The sequence below is a fragment of the Clarias gariepinus genome, chromosome 16 (assembly GCF_024256425.1).
Source record: "Clarias gariepinus isolate MV-2021 ecotype Netherlands chromosome 16, CGAR_prim_01v2, whole genome shotgun sequence".
Lineage (NCBI taxonomy): Eukaryota > Metazoa > Chordata > Actinopteri > Siluriformes > Clariidae > Clarias > Clarias gariepinus.
In genome coordinates, this window is record NC_071115.1 from 23,583,150 (window position 1) to 23,600,937 (window position 17,788).

At 39.3% G+C, this 17,788-nt stretch overlaps 1 protein-coding gene across 1 annotated transcript; it reads left to right on the forward strand.

Moving 5' to 3' along the window:
• The first annotated feature begins 2,654 nt into the window (after positions 1-2,654).
• On the forward strand, positions 2,655-16,679 carry LOC128544731 (serine/threonine-protein kinase 32B-like). Its single transcript, XM_053514979.1, has 12 exons — positions 2,655-2,913; positions 8,331-8,386; positions 9,881-10,032; positions 12,328-12,501; positions 12,649-12,686; positions 14,476-14,565; positions 14,654-14,757; positions 15,397-15,513; positions 15,630-15,755; positions 15,876-16,001; positions 16,125-16,189; positions 16,274-16,679. Exons 1-12 carry the CDS (start codon positions 2,850-2,852, stop codon positions 16,431-16,433), a joined length of 1,272 nt encoding a protein of 423 aa, XP_053370954.1. The 5' UTR covers positions 2,655-2,849; the 3' UTR covers positions 16,434-16,679.
• The last annotated feature ends 1,109 nt before the right edge of the window (positions 16,680-17,788 follow it).

Genomic DNA, 17,788 nt, shown 5'->3' on the forward strand with positions numbered 1-17,788 from the left:
ACACCTTATTAATGTTTAGTGGGGAAGTGTGCACTTCTTTCTCCCCTTGCTGGACCTCAGCAGTCAGCTTAATCTGATCTTTGCTTTTCCATCATTGACGTTTCCTCGAAATCCCTGGATACTTTGATAGTGAAAAAGTAAAGGCAGGTCAGATTAAGATGATTAAGATCAAGATTTATTTTGCCATTACAAGATTTGTAGTGCTATTTATATAAAATCTCGCTTACTTGAATGACCTGTGTGTGCATGTGTGTCGCCATCTAGCGGCAATTTAAATCAGATCTTTCATATCAATCAGTTTCCTTAAACAGCCAGGGAATGTACTGTACAATGTTGATAAACAAATTTAAGATGTCCCAGAGCAGTCATTCCTTTAAAACAAGGTTTTTAGTGTCCAAAACCTCCTTAAAGCTATACCTTTAAAGCAAAGTTTTTAATGTCTGAAAACGTAGCATGTTATGTAATTATTATATCACTCAGCCTATCCATAGCTGTTAAGAATCCTGGGGGATCCGAAGTAAGTCGTTTAGGATATTGCTGAGAAGTCAGTGCCTCCAAGTCTTCCAGTGTGCAAGGCTTTGTCCTGTACACCTCCTCCTTTGCGTAGCCCCACAGGAAAAAAATCACATGGCGTGAAATCTGGACTCCTTCTAGGCTACTCATGAGCCAACATTCTGAAAAATGCTGGTCTAACCACGCATGCACAGTAAGAGCAAAACAGGGAGAGAATGTTTTTTTTTTATCATGATTCCAGTGGTACTACGACTTCTATAGTCATTAAATATTGTCTAGTTAATTTCTAAACTTTCTAAAGTTAGAAAGTTTTCTGAGTACGACAGAACCATGGCCTGTTTCATGTCTGAAACACTGGCCTCCCAGGAACTCCTTTACTAGCCCAAACATGTGGAATTGGCTTGAAGCAAACATGACTTGGGGAATGTTGCAATAATTTCCAGAAGTACTGTTCCCACTAACAGATGCTTTTCTTTCAGAAGCTGGCAACAAGTTATCTGTCAATTTTTAAGTATCAGACGTTCCGCTCGCTGAACATTCATGGAAATGACTGCAGTGAGCCTCATCAAGGCTGGTTCAGTGCCGGAATACTACAGCAACATTGTGCCTCAACCTTCTGTGTTAAAGGAACTAAGACAAATTGGGCAGTCATCGGTGACTTATTGTGACCTTAAAGACACAAGCAGAGATAGAGGCAAGACAAGACCTGTGTGAAAAGAAAGAGCCCCCACATCACAGAACAGGATGTTTAGCAGTAAACAGTTAGCAACTAACATGTGACATCTTTTATAGCGTAAAATAATGCACATAATGAGCTAAAGCTGTAGTGAACCACAAACTGAAGGATCAGCTGGGATTGAGACCGATCGAGAAATATATATTTTTGTCCTACAAATATAATTTTTTGCATTATGATTAGTTTACAGTAATTCGGCTTAGTCTATAATTTAGGTCGCCATAGTTCTGAAACAGGAGCCAATCCTAGAGCACAAAAGTGAAACTTAAGCACACTTACGCTTAAGTGGAATTATTTTCGGTCAGATAAGCACCAGTTTAGTTAGAAATGTGAGTGACCTGGGGAAACAGTGTGCTCCTAGCAGAGCGCTGCCTTTAAATGTTTAAACAGCAACTTAGGCAACAGAACTGCAAGAGTGTCAGTCAGTTTATGCCTGCTTTTTAGTTTAAAAACAAATGATACAAACCATTTTTTCAATGCATGTGGTAGACATCATGTCTACTCTGATAGCGGAATGCCACATGCTGCCACACTGGACTGGGTAGATGTCACTACGTCCATTGGTGTCTGCATTACAGAATCTTCTCACTCACTTACTCACTCATCATCTATACCACTTTATCCTATATACTGTACAGGGTTGCATAAAGCCTAAGCCAGGAGACTTAGGGTATGAAGCAGTGTACACCCAATGCCAATGGATCTCTGGGCACACACATACACTCCCGCACTACAGCCAATTAGCCTAATCTGCTAATGTCTTTGGACTGTGGAAGGAAACCCACCAAGTACTGGGAGAACATACAAACTCCATGCATACATACAAACTCCATGCGAGGCGACAATGCTAACCACGATGCCACCACGTCGCCTTACAGGGTGCTATAAAAAAAGAATGTTATTAACTATCATCATGTCTACAAACCTTAATATTTCTCATTAACATTAAATTAATATATTTTTGTGTTGTAAATTATTATTCAATATTTGTTTTAAGTTCACGGTTTAAACTTTATGTTTAATTTTTGCTATATTTTTTTTACATAAACCAACATTTTGTTTACAAACGCAGTGAAAGGAAACCTTACCTAAGTAACATACAGTAACAAAAGATTTTTAGTATGCACCCAAGTAAAGATGTTAATGGGTCATGAAGTGTGTGCAGAAAACCAAATTGTACCAGACATAAAAGCTAATAAAACTAATTATTTATATGCGCGTGGCATCCTCTCTCCCTTCCCCCTTCCTTATGTCTCTCCCCACCCCTGGCTCATCCTCTTTCTGACTCATCATGTAAACCCCCTCTCTCTCTCTCCCTCTCTCTCTCTCCCTCTCCCTCTCTCTCTCTCTCTCCCTCTCTCTCTCTCTCTTTCTCTCTGTGAGTGAAAGCTGGTTTCTCCCAGAGTGTAACTGTCCAGTGCAAGCAGCAGTGCAGTTCTCTCAGTAATGGATCTATAATGGACGTATGGTGACTCTATGATGAAAGCATGCTGGCTGTATGATGGCTGTGTGATAAATATGACGTAGTTATGAAGTAATTGTTGTCCTGCACTGTGGGATGTTGGTTCCCACCGCAAGGGAAATCCTGTGCGTGGGCTGAATGCACCAGAATATGGGCGTGAATCAGACACGAGAGTTGCCGGTGTTTGATCAAGATGAAGACGGTAAGGAACTACACTGGCTGCACACACACGCACCACCACTAATTTGAGGGAGTACTGTGAAGTGACTGTAATTTTAAAACAGAGAAAAAAAAGAGAGAGATTTAATTTTACACTTGTTCTGTTTTATTTATGTTTGTTTCCATTGAATATTTCAAATATAACAGATTAAACGAGAAGTAAAAAGAAATTTAAAAGAAATTTGTATTACTTCATGGGTGAGCACAAAAGTGTTTATGTGTGTGTGTGTGTGTGTGAGAGAGAGAGAGAGAGAGAGAGAGCTGAGAGGCTCTGATTAAAAGCTGATGAACTACACAATATCTTGGTTTTGTCATCCCAGATCTCACACCCTGCCATTTACTTGCACTCAAACACACACATCTTTTCACCTTTCCCTGCATCAGGGTGTCCAAATGGAACAGACCAATCTCAGCTCATGACAACAATCATAAGGATACAAACAACACTTCTGATCACCCTCCCTATTTCTCACGGCGTGGTCGATATTACATACCAAGGTTGTCACTCTGACACATGATGTTTTTTCCCTCTTGACCTTTCAGCAGCCTTGAACAAAATGAGGCACAAGATGCTATCCCTCCTCATCAGTCTCGGAATTATTGGCACAGCATGGCAGTGATTTGCTACATCCACTCCATGCAGACTCTCCACTGGTGCCCCAAAAGGACCAGTACTGGGTCCTGTTCTGTTCCTACTTTATACCTTCTCTCTTCTCTTTTAAGGTAATATTAAGAGTCATTTTATATAACACCAGAAGAACCCAGTCATTTCTAACTATGGAGGCCAAGGAGGCGCTTGTTACATATGTTGTCATTTTGAGATTAGACTACTGCCACTCACTCCTTGCTGGTCTGTCTCTGTACATCATCAACTCTTCAAAATCTCCATAAATAAATGCACCTGCCCAAGTTCTTACACCCTACTACATTGCAATGCTCTCACCACCAGCTTTCTGTAGCCCTTATTATATTTTAAACACTGATGCAGAATTACCAGTGCCCGCCTACCTTAAGGCACTTATCAGATGGTGTATAGCTGCCACAACTGGAAACACAAATTCCACACAAATAGTGGAATGAATTCCACTGGTTGTTTGAACAGCTGAGTCTGCAGCAGTTTCTGATTAGGACTAGATTTAAAAGGGCTGCATTGGTGTCTAATAGCCTTCCCTTTCCATATACACCCACCAGCCACTTCATTAGGTACACCTGTTCCACTGCTTGTTAACACAAATATTTAATCAGACAATCATCAAGACAATCTGCTGAAATTTCCAGAATCAGAATGGGAAAGAAAGATGATTTAAGACAAGATGAGTTTGAAAGTGGTGTGGTGGTTGGTGCCAGACAATCTGGTCTGAGTATTTCCGAAACTGCTGATACACTGGCATTTTCACACACAACCATCTATAGAGAATATATAGTAAGAATATCCAGTGCCGCAATTTTCCGCACCTCAAAAAACATCTTGTTACAACTGAGGTACCAGAAATCACTGCTGAATAAATGATGGCACTAATATGCTTTTTGGCGTAGACTGTCCTGCAAATCACCTTGATAAGTGGACCGGTTGCACTAGACCTAGTTACCAGAACATGTGTAAATAAATATATATTTTTATAATATTTAATTAGGAACATATTAATATATGAGGAGCAATCAATTCATACCAGGGATGGAGTTTATCATAAATGAAGGTATAAAACATTTAAAGAGGACTTCAGGCGCAGTATTGCGATGAGACTCTTAGGAACAGTAAAACATGAATTGCGCAAATAATTTAAAGAAGGCTGTACAATCCGTACCTGAGGTGGCTTGAAGCCCATTGCAATTATTCATGTGAACATTCAATTAGTGGATTTCACTCGGGAAAAATGTCTCTGTTTGATCACCAAAGATGTTCATTTTATCAAAGACAGCCTTCAGCCCACCATCCACTTGCACATTTCGGGAACTGAGCTGGGAGTTATTGCCACATACAGTCCTGACCTCGTTCCGAGCCATTTCTGCACATTGATATAAAAATTCCTGGTGCATTAAGTGATAAGTGCATTAGTTTGCAATAGTAAATAGAGAAAATTAAAGGTAGTTTTACTCCCATGAAGTATTATTATTCTGCGCAAGCAAAAGTCCTGGTTTGACTTGAACACCCATCCGATAATACCATGCTCTTTGTTATGTTAATATGGTTTGAATAATTTTTATTGTAAATACTTATTATAACAGATAAATCACATGTGCCTGTAGTGGTGGTGTCTTTCATAGTCATGCATTTGGGTTGAGATCTGACGACTGTAGAGACAATAGCACTTGATTTGAACCATTTTCATCCTCATCAAACCATTCAGTGAGCTCTTACGCCCTGTAAATGGGGCCTGGGTCATTCTTGAATTAGAAATTTATTTATAGGATAAAGATGATCAATCAGAAATCAGTTTTATTAATTTTCAGTGTCGCTTCTTTTGCATGAATGTTTCTATTATATGACCCATGCCAGCAAAATGTCCACTACAGTGGAAAAGAGACACCTTTATTTCTTTATTTTAACACAAATCTGTATGAAATGATGGTGTAGTCTTTGACTCAGACAGCAAGTTTAGGTCTGATTTGAGGGTTCGTTAGCATGTTATATATAGAGTATTTATAGAATAGCATATTAATTTGGTCTTCTGTCTTATCAGTCTGTCTGACATCATGATTAATAAAAATTATATTTTATCATGCTGGTTACACACAGTCTCTCTACAAGCTGCTCCTCAGTGCACCTCTCTCTCTCTCTCTCTCTCTCTCTCTACCTCACCCTCCGTCTTTCCCTCTCTGTGAGACACTCTGTCATTTTTTCCTTCTCAGTGTCACTCATCCCTCTCGCTCAATCCCTGTCTTTCTCTCCTCCTTATCTCCCTGCTTTTTGTCCTTCTGGTGTGCTCTTTTCATCCTGTCTCAGGGGTTGGCGCTTTTGTGCTGAACTGCTCACAGAGCAGATCTAAGCTTAAATCACATTAATTATTCACACACACACACACACACACACACACATACACACACACACACACACAGAGGGACAAGAGGCTGTTTATCGTTCATAAATATTGGATTTTCATTTTCCTTTTTCTCTCTGACCTTTGTGCTGTTCAATAATGTATACAGTATATTCATATGTAAAACATATACGTATCTGTCCCATCATAGTGGGGTGTCTCCCAAGCGCATGCGGTGTAAGGTTTGTCCAGCAGGTCTTACCTTGTTATTTTATTTATTTGTTGAACTGTGTGTCTGCTGGACCATGACAAGACATTATAATTAAAAGTGCTAAACACTATAATGTTGTACGGTGCATTTAAGTTATTATTATTTAATTATTATTAGTAGTAGTATAGTAGTACTCATAGACACAATGACTGGAAAATCTAAATATTCCAAAAAGTATCATCTTATGTGATATAAACCGCAGTGTTCAGGGTAGCGCCTAGCTGTATTTGAAACCAGAGCACACCTCTTAACTAAGAAAATATGAATATGAAAGAAACTCAGACAAAGAGGACCTGACCTGTCAACTGATATCATGCAAAAGCTGCCAGACAGTCCCTGGTGGACACAAACATGGAATATAACTCAAATAATTTAGCTCTCTCTTCTCTCATGTCCTGGGAGAAAGATGATACCTTGAGGTAAGTTCCAACCAGAGCAAGAAACAGACCCAAGCTAGTCTACCTCTTTACTAAAAACCTCACACTCCAAATGAAAAGGTGTATTACAGAATAGTGGACCGGAGGGAGCATGGACGGTCCCTAATCCAGTGTACTGAACTTGGGGAGGTCTCATAATCATGTCGCCTTCTGTAAATAATTAGTGGAATGTGTTTCATGGATATGGATATTTGCTCTAACATACTGTACAGTTGAATATTTTTTTTAAAGAATGACCAAATATATATATTTATATATTCTGCAGCAGGTAAGGATATATTCTCTTTGATATGTGCAGAGCTTAGAATAGAGCTTCTGGTCCTCTGCAATGAAAAGCATGGGTTTTATTAAGGGCATGGCAAGGTGTTGGCTGCTAGATAAGTGTGAACCAAATGATATGTGTGTGAAATAAATTATGAGTAATATGTTTACCAGTGCTTTAAATACCAAATCGAGTTATCTAAATGCAGAGTGTCGTTAAGTCACTGCGCTCAACATTAACATGATTCACAGCAATATGATTTTATAAAACCTCTTTCGATCAAGAGAACAAACATAACAGTATATAACAAGCCATTTGGCTATGTACTGAAAAAAAGCAATCCGTATCGAACCCCTTTTCACAATGTGCTGTTCTAGAAAAAAAATACTCATTGTCATATGTAATTGCTGGCTTCAGCCAATTTCCTGCCTGCTAAGTATTGATTTATTTACTTTCCCTCAATATCCATGTAGATGTCAACAAGGTTTTGTCCAATCTTTTGCAAAATTAACTCTGAGTAGAAGAAATATGAAGTGCACTGAAACATTAGTTCATTCCTTGGTTTAATCATCAGTCAGCAAGGGGTGTCCCATCCTCAAATCAAATTGGATGTAGTTGCTGAAAGACCTGTCCCATGAACTGTTAAAGATTGAAGTACATTATATTTTACCCGGTTTCAAAGAACACGAAGAGTCCATTACCATATCCTCCCGGTCCGCATACTTTACCCTTTGGAAATTTGATGTCTCTCCTTAACACCCATGGTCAAACCTAGCCATTGGTTTAATAACCAAACTCCCAGAATCACAGGGCAATACCATGTTCATTGTTATAATCTACCAATTCTAAAAGCCTTCATGCCTTAATCCACTGCCTTGTCTGCTCAAGTCATCTGTTGAACGCCTGTAACCAGAAATTTTATTTTAAATCGTTGAGTAATACACTGATCAGCCATGACAACGCAAAACCCAATATTGCCCAATATTGAAGAGGTTCCCCCTTGTGCCCTCTGGGTAACTCTGGCCTCTGTTGGATCAGGCCAGACAGGCCAGTTTGCTCCCCACGGGCATTAATGAGCCTTGGGTGGCCATAAGCCTGTCAGTTTATTGGTATATAATTGATATCATATAATATTGAATAACTCTTTTATTTATCAGAAGGCTTTTATTTTAACGACATGATCATTAACAGTATACATAATGCATAATAATAATAATCTTTTTTTTTTTTTTATTGCTTCTGCATGTTTAGGAACACAAATTTGTGGGATAAAATAGCAAGAATCCTAGCTGGCCCTGAGAATGCTCAGCGATCCACAGAATGAGCTGGAAGAAGTAGATAGGGACAGATGTCTGTTCGCTTTTGGCTATCTTAGTTCTGCAGTTCTGAGATCTAAGCTCTAAAAATTCCTATAAAAATTCCTAATATAATTATTTGTGATGTTTTTTGCAGTTAACTTTGACCACTTCCAGATTCTCAGAGCCATTGGAAAAGGGAGTTTTGGTAAGGTAAGAATACACACAGACACGACACACACACACACACACACACACACACACAAAAGCTGTAACATTAAAATGGTCATGTGTGCCTTTCTCATTTTCTGGCTGACATTTAATAAAAATGTCACATTTAATTACAGACAATTAACGCCATTATCTTTTTACACCAGCTGTTTTTCTGGAGTTTTTTTTCTCTTACTCTAAATGGCTCTCAAAACAAACCTGTTTATGACTCCATCTGGAAAAGATAAAGATAAAAATGTACTGCCTTACATGATGTATATATTCACACTCACCCTTGAACTTTTCCACATTTTGTACTGTTATAACCTTGAAAATAAAAAGTAGATTTAATTCTTATTCACTCATCATCTACCACTTCATCCTGTATTCAGGGTTGTGGGGGGGCCAGACATATCCCATGAGACCGTTATGAGACAGGGCACGAGGCGGGGTACACCCTGGACAGGGTGCCAATCCATTGCAGGGCAAGATTCAATTCTGATTATTATTCTATATCCCTCAGACTCTAGGTCTCTTGGTTGCTTCTTTAACTAACTTTAACTGACTGACTTATTTACCCTTCTTTCCTGCTTACAGACCTTTAATGGATGAGCTCCTCGTCCATTACTATCCATGGCAGAAATGTATCTGATGATTTGAGAGACGAGGGTGGGGTATAGGGCTGAAGCAGGTCTGAGAGGTAGGGTGGGGCAAGGCCATGTAAACGTTTAAACATAACCAACAGAATTTTGAAGTTAATTCGGTACTGTACCGGGAGGCAAAGAAGGGAAGCCATGACTGGGGAGATATGTTCCCGTGTACATGTAGAAGTTAGGAGCTAAGCAGCAGAATTTTGGCCTAACTGTGGTCGCTGTAATGCTACCTACACCCCAAAATACAAAGCATTACAATATTTTAGGCGAGTGGTGATAAAGGCGTGGATGGCTATTTAAAAATGCCTAATAGACAAAACAGACTTAACTTTTGTCAATTGCCTCAATTGCGGCAATTTATTGTTATGCTTATAACCAAAGATTTCAAGGAATTCTATATTTGTCTAGAATTTCTTGAAATCTTTTTCATCATGTCTTAACATGTCTACCAGTGACTGGGGGCTTCCAGGAACTGTTGGACTCTATTGAACTACTGATTCCACTCAACTAATTATGTGACTCCTAATGGTCACTATTCGCATCAGAACTAATTCAGAGGTTTTACATCAACAGGAACGAATACTTACGCACTCATTTCAATATTATAGTATATATTGTGCAGTTTCATGAAAAAAATCCCAATTTCAATTCCATGTTAAAACCATGTAAAACATTCAAGAAGATCACAAGTCTCTGAAGACAATACGCTCACATGGATCGTTTCCACCAATCTGCGTTTACACTACACCAACAAATAGTTAGCTGATATATATGTTGATGTAAATCTCTGGCTTGGTGTACATGACTAATAAAAGACCTGGCTATTCATCAATCCGTGCTGCAGGTGTGTATTGTCCAGAAACGTGACACACGGAAGTTGTACGCGATGAAGTACATGAATAAACACGCGTGTGTTGAGCGTGACGAGGTGAGGCACGTATGCCGGGAGCTACAGATCCTGCAGGAGATACAGCACCCGTTTCTTGTCAACCTGTGGTGAGTGATGCACATGTACACGCTTAAATACACTCTACACACAAACAGGCCCAAAAGTAGGACAGCACATTAAATTCGACACTTATGTAAGAACACATATGAGTGTTTGTGCAGCAGAGCCATCTGTGTGTTTGTGTGTTTGTAGTGATCTCTTTAGAAAAGCGCAATGTCCTTATGCACATTAGATAGCAGCTGCAGTAGTGTGTGTGTGTGTGTGTGTGTGTGTGTTTAGCCCTGCAGCAGTAATTGGTCTTCTTTTTTTGGAACCAAGACAGAATAATACATAGTGAGTCACTTTACCCCCTTGTGTCAGTGTGTGTGTGTGTGTGTGTGTGTGTGTGTGTAAAGCATGAACTGCACAAAATGAAAAAAAGATTACAGGTACATTTCTGGAAGGATTTATTTTTCCAATCAGTTCTGATTTTTATTACATATTAAACGTGTTTTGAAGGAGTTCTCCATGATAGGTCTTTCAAACCTTACACATTTACAAGGCCTGATTTTTGTGATCTCCCAGTAAGACGGGGAGACGAGCGTGCTTGCGTGAGACAGACTGGAACAAAGATGTGCTTTGTCAGCGTGTAAATCTAATAAACTCATGCATCCATTGCATGTAGAACAAACAAGGCTCACATCTATGGCCAACCCATAACTTCCCATTAATATGCAAGTAATAAAGCACTCCTTTTGTCATGTTAAAAATGATCACAATAGCTGATAATACTGAATATGATTTCTCACTTTTTTCATGTTTTTCTCCCTATTTGTTTCCTTTTAGTTAAATCATTGTCCCTATTGTAACACACACTACAGACACACCCGCATGCTGGGTTTTAGAGGGGTTTGGATTGATGCTCTTGGAGATTCCTGGGAGGTGCTGCCATGGCAACGCATGGCCAACTCTGCCAGAGAGCATGATGGGATTCTTTCCCTAATGGACACATAATGTGTGTGTGTGTGTGTGTGTGTGTGTGTTCAAGAGCAGTGACAGAAATAGTATATGAGGTCACTATAACAAAAGCTTCCCTGACCTTCCTAATTACTTCTGTTGTCTCCCGCTCACTTTTTAAAATAAAATTTTAACGAAGCAAAGTGTGATGTCGAGAAGGAGAGTGTGATAATAAGTGTCTGATGGTGGGAGTGAGTGTGTGATAGTCAAGTTGGTCAGAACTTGATTTGGTTTATTGTTATAGCCTAATCACTTTAACAATAATTGTGTTTTAATAAATGCTTTAAACAGAGAAAACGTTGTAGAAAAGCATCTATTAGAAGCATGATGTTTGCATTTGTGTAATTTAGTACTGCATTTCGATGCACTTTTAGAAATTAGGCCTGATACTATTCTGCATCATCTGTACAATTTACATTGTATCAGTTTCACCTTTGATTATTTAACGCAGCATGAATCATGTAATTTCTCAATGGATAAAATATTTTAAAAAATCTGATAGAAACACTTTAAGTATGCTTGTATAGAAAAATATTGAATATGAGAAGGTGACATACACTGCCCGGCTAGGGAAAAAAGTCTCTAGTATATAATCTAATATTTCATTGGACCTTCTTTTGCTTTGATTACAGCCATAGCATCATTTTAAAAAGCGTGTGCAATGTCACAACATTTATTTCCATCCAGACTCACAAGATCTTGATGATGGGAGAGTCGGACCGCTGTGTAAAGTCTTCTTTAGCACATCCTAAATACTCTCAGTGGGCTTAAGATCTGGACTCCCTAGCTTTAAGATTGATGCTCCCTAGCAAATTGAATTCTTTTTCTGATTAGCATCACTGATAGGTGTTTTTCCTAAAGCTACACAGCTTTTTAGTCCGAATCCCTTGAGCTCTCTTCACATGGTGCATGTGGAACTGCCACTGCCCCTACTTTCACTATTAAACATATCCATGAGTTCAACTTTTGTTTTTTGTTATTTACAAGTGGATTTTGGTGACTTAGTGGTTACCACTGTCAGTGTCCGGGTTCGATTCCTGCCTCTCTGTGCACGGAGTTTGGATGTTCTCCCTGTGCTTGGTGGGTTTCCTTTTGGAACTTCAGTTTTCTTCCACCCAACCTCCTTAGTTGTTTGCTTCTTGTTTGCTCCATGCAGACCAGTAGTTTGAGCCTTCTGAACAAGAGTAACATCTTTGCCACAACCACAAGACGTGTCTTCTTACATGGTTGTTTAAGAAATGAGAAGCTACTTACTGCATCAGTTAAAATTAAATAGATTGCTGCCTGCTGGACATATGAAGTGAAAAAGTGAGGTTTGTGTTACCTTTTCTGTTCTGTTTGCGCAGGTATTCATTTCAGGATGAAGAGGACATGTTTATGGTTGTTGATCTGTTACTGGGTGGAGATCTACGCTACCACCTGCAGCAGAATGTGCAGTTTAAAGAGGAGACAGTAAAACTCTACATCTGTGAGCTAGCACTAGCACTCGACTACCTACAGTCCTGCCATATTATTCATCGGTGAGACTTGTACCACAAACACAAAACCAGAAATGACGTCATAAAATTGGACCTGGGGCGTAAATGTAACACATAGATCACTTAAGTGTGTTTTATGCAGACTGTTTGGTTGTGTACAAATCGTAACAATGTAATGTTCCCCTGCAGAGACATAAAACCAGATAACATTCTGCTGGATGAGCACGGTAAGCCTTCAACCCTAAACCTTAAATGGCTTTTAATTATGACTATTTTTGCATTTGTCTATTTGTTTGGTGAAACTTTGGCTCATCCTTATCTTATGATTAGCCTTATCTTCTTCTGTTAGAATGATCATTTTATGTGAGTTGCATTGTTTGGGTTAGCCTGAATGTTTGAGGTTTATTTAGATGTGAAGTGTGCTTGACCCCATATGGCCCCATACAGCCATTCTACTTTGGTTGCCAACGTGTCCATTTGTTTAACATTTCAGACAGAATTTCTGCTATTTTTAAACATTTAACGTTTGCCAGTATTGGCATTCCTTCGGATTAATGATGAGTATCATCACTAGCCCATAATTCGTATGGTAGATATAAAATTATACCTCTGCTGAAGTTGAAATTGGAATACATTGGAAAAGTGCTTTTCTAGCTACAGTGGAACCTCGGATTACGAGTAACACGGTTTACGAGTGTTCCGCAAGACAAGCAAAGATTTTTAATAATTTTTTACTTAAAAAACGAGCGTTGTCGTGGTTTAAAGCACCGAGTATCATGTTTCACGCATGCGCTTCTTGTTTTGACACCGAGCATCGCGTCATTACAACTGAGCCAACGTTTTTTCTCTCTCTTGCGCTGCGGGTATTCATCTCCCCTGCTGGGTCTTAGTGCTCGTCTCATACTGGTATAATCAATCCGTGTGTGTGTGTTTTTCTTTCTCTTGCGCTGCAGAATGTGTGTTTTCTTTCCCTCTCTCTCGTCGTTAGTGTGTGTCAGTGTTTGAGTGTGTGTGTTATGTGTGTGCGCACGCGTAATTTGACACCGTACCGGTTCTCTCTCTCTCTCTCGCCTTTAATGTGTGTGTGTGTGTGTGTGTGTGAACAGAGAGGGGGTGTTTCACTCACACACAACTGGCACGGTGTCAAATTACGCTCATGCACACACATAACACACACTCAGCAGCGCAGGAGAGAGAAAACCACACACACACAGAGCGCCTGTGCACATAAATGGAAACACTTAGAAAACGAAAACGAAATTTTTGGATGCACTTGGCCGAAAACCGATACCGAAACGGAAAATGGCTTCATTAAAAAACATGTTTAAAATATTTTTTTTTGTTTGTATTAAAAAAACTACAAATTAATTAAGCAATCAAACTTTTATTGATAATAAATAACAGTAATAAGGCTGTTTAACAATAACAAAACTTGCTTCCAAGTGCTTCCAAACCGCCGACATACTCCGTGTTTGATGCGTAATGACAGCGCGAACGAGACGGGATATTTTATCCCGAAAAATATTTTCGGCGCTTTCTTACGTTTCGGCCGAAACCGATAATGCTATTTCGGCCGAAAACTTTCGGCGGCCGAAATTTCGGTGCATCCCTAATTATTATATTGTGTGTTGATTATTTTTATGTATTTATTTTTTTGGGCTGTGGAACGAATAATCTTAATTTCTATTATTTCTTATGGGAAAATCTGCTTTGATTTACGAGTGTCTTGGAATACGAATGAATTGTGCTCGTAATCCAAGGTTTCACTGTACTTTAAAAGCTAGTTAGTCTTAAATCTACATTGCCAGTGTTGGCACAATATTGCCCATTTCTTTGGGCTAATATTTATAGGATATTCTTACCATTGGTCATTGAGAAACATATGTCGTATCCAACACAGGAATCCTTTAAGATGAGGTTAACATGATGTTTTGGAATAGCTTGATATTTCAGGATAGCTTAAGCGATTCTCATTATGTTAACATTTACTTGCTTTATTTTGCTTGGTGTTTGTAGGACATGTCCACATCACAGACTTTAACGTAGCCACATTACTAAAGGACTCTGCAACGGCTACATCTATGGCAGGAACCAAACCATACATGGGTAAAGATCCCTGCTTACACGAGTTGTGTTTATTGCACGGGTCTCGTCACTTGCCATTAAGACTTACCAGAGTACGTGTATTTTACAGCCCCTGAGATGTTTCAGTCATTTGTAGATGGTGGTCCTGGTTATTCTTACGCTGTGGATTGGTGGGCTTTGGGTATCACGGCATATGAGCTCTTACGAGGATGGGTATGTTTAGCACCACATCACGTATTTTAACACACTATGTAACAATAAGTGAAGTATAACCTGAGGCTGTAACCAATGTTTGGCAAATTGACTAATTAAAAACTGTCTTTACTGGCATCATTATGATTATTGATCCTGTTAATTCGTGGGATTTTCTGTGAACTGTAGACACTCAACTCAAAAACACCACACTGCTGTGTGTTTAATCTGATTTGTCAGCACAGCGTAATTAGTAATTCCAATTTGCCATGGCAGGTTTTCCTCTGTCTGTTTAATCTCATACAGTATAATGACAAAGAGAGTGAATGTTCACTGCAAATCAATACAAAGCTATGACCTTCATTTTATGATGAAACATTTTTATCCTGATAGGAGGAGGTACTGTATGAGGGCTAAGAGAATTGTTTAATAAAAATTAAAAGGATAAAACACACGCTATGGTCGTCATAGTCATCGGATCTTGACCCAAATCAGCACCTATAGGAGATTTTAAAGCAGTAACGAAAGCACAATGGTGTCCATCTCTCCTGTTCAGTCCGGGGAAATTGTAGGGTGCATTTAAGCTATTCTAGGAGCTTGTCACAGCTTAGAGAGGTAACTTAAATGTTCTCTCTCTCTCTTTGTCTCTATTTCTCTCAGAGGCCATATGATATCCATTCCAGTACGGCTGTTGAGGACATCGTCAGCATGTTCCGCTGTGAACATGTACGATACTCGAGCTCCTGGTCTAACGCCATGGTGTCTCTCCTGCGCCTGGTAAGGGGCATATGGAAAATGTAGATATGCTTAAAGATGTTCATTTATTTATTTTGCACAGCTATAAACTGTAAATATATGTGTGTATGTGTGTGTGTGTGTCTGTGTGTGTGTAGCTGCTTAAGAAAGACCCAGAGGTTAGGCTGTCATGTGTGTCAGACATTCAGCGCCTCCCGTACCTGGCAGATATCAACTGGGATGCCGTGCTGGAGAAAGGAGTTTCCCCTGGGTTTACCCCCAACGTACGAATGAGACCCTACGTGTACACACACACACACACACACACATGCAAGTCTCCTTTTAAATCCTGCAGTCAACTAAATGCACATCAATAATCAATACACTCTCTGTCTGTCTCTTAGAGGGGACGACTGAACTGTGACCCTGTGTTTGAGTTAGAAGAAATGATTCTGGAGTCAAAGCCGCTGCACAAAAAGAAGAAACGACTGGCTAAGAGCAAATGCACCAACAAATCATCCAACACGCTGGTATACAGACACACACACACACACACACACACAAACATATAATGCCATAATTATATAAATTTCAACTTAGATTATTATAAATTGTGTGTGTGTGTGTGTGTGTGTGTGTGTGTGTGTGTCCAGCCACCTCACATGCAGCAGCGTCTAGAAACAGTCAGAAAGGAGTTCATCATCTTCAACAGAGACAAGTAAGTACTGACAGAGACTTTAAAAGTAAAGACAGGTCCAGTGCTTAAATCTCTCTTTCTTATTTGTCTTTTTCCCTGTCTCAGGTTACAAAAGCAGCCTGACGGTGCAAAGAAAGGATCTTCACTAAAAAGACCAGATAGACTACAGGAAGGACACAGCCACTATGATAACACGCACACTGTCAAAGCTAAAACAAAAGCACACTCAGGCTTGGTAAAAAAATCCAGTCCAGATTCACACTGAACAACACCACAACCTTCTTCTATAGCACCATCCTTAAAAACAGTAAAAGCCGTACACAGCACAAAATCAGACCCTTTGCCTTACTACAGTGACTGTGTATGCGTTATTGTTCTTAAAAAAAAAAAATTTCGGCAGCTTTTAGCCGAATAGCATTAGCAACGGTTAGCATCTATTACTGTAGCATTATCACCATTCTGTCTGATTATGCATTTCATGTCTGGGTTCCTGTGTAAACTATGTGTTTATAATAAATTATAATATGTATGCATGATAGTATATGGTTTTTAATGCATTTACCGTTATTTTTTTTTACCTAAGGTACTTAAGATAACGTAATACCTTAAATGGGCAACTCATCTGTCTGGTACAAGTCCATAGGTCCTGATCAAAATGGTAAACTTAAAAAAAATCATCAATGAATTTTTTCTGAATTATGAAGAACATTATATTTGAATTCTGTGACTGTTTTTAGCCTTCTCCATACTGTGTTCAACTGCCAGTCAGAAACACTGTACAGTACTCCAGACAATTCAGTGCGTTGGCCGACCCTGCTCAAACCTGATTATCTTCTAATCATCCAATTTCAGAGAAGTACTCCCTTATGTGTGGTGGCTGCCAATGCTATGCTAACAGGCAATGGGAATGCAATAATGTAATTGCTGCATACCCATACTCCCCATCCTGCCTACCTGGAATCCCTTCTAGTGGCATGGTCTTAGTATTGAAGTATGGAACTTACTCCCGTGTATGCCTTTACACTTTGTCTAAACCGACCATTTATCAAGGTTTTCTTGAGGGAGTATAGGTGGACGTTGCCAGGCTAACTTGTGGTAAAAATACATCTTGATTGTCATTGATATTCCAACAACCAACCAGAGGAAACACTTTCTGACAAAATCACCTGGAACTTAGTGGTGCTATTTAGTTCTCAAAGGTGATTCTATCAAATAAAGGCACCATCCCATCACATTCTCTGTTAACCACTAAAAGATAGATGAGAAATTTAACCTATCACTACAGAAGGATGTGTCAGTGGCTTGTAGCTAAATATGCTCATCTCTGCTTGTCTAATTGTCGTGTGCTGTTTTTACGGTCATTCCCAGGGTTCACATCATTTGAGTTTCTCCTTGTCAGGGGCTTTGCAGCATTCCTGGATATGACTGAACAGACATAGGAACAACAGCTTTTTCCTTTCTGATGAGTGATTTAACTATACCCTGGAAATATTGCCCCTAGACTATACATAATCATAGATCACAGCAAGGGGACTTAGTACAGACACAAGCAGGGATAAGACCTGGATGCTCAGCCTTGAGAACTCTAATCACATATCCGTGTAAGAGTCGTACACCAAA

Coding starts and splice junctions, on each gene's coding strand:
- LOC128544731 (XM_053514979.1), top strand. CDS start 2,850: ATGCACCAGAATATGGGCGTGAATCAGACACGAGAGTTGCCGGTGTTT. Junction 8,387..9,880: donor GAAAAGGGAGTTTTGGTAAG/GTAAGAATACAC, acceptor TCCGTGCTGCAG/GTGTGTATTGTCCAGAAACG. Junction 16,002..16,124: donor ACAAATCATCCAACACGCTG/GTATACAGACAC, acceptor GTGTGTGTCCAG/CCACCTCACATGCAGCAGCG.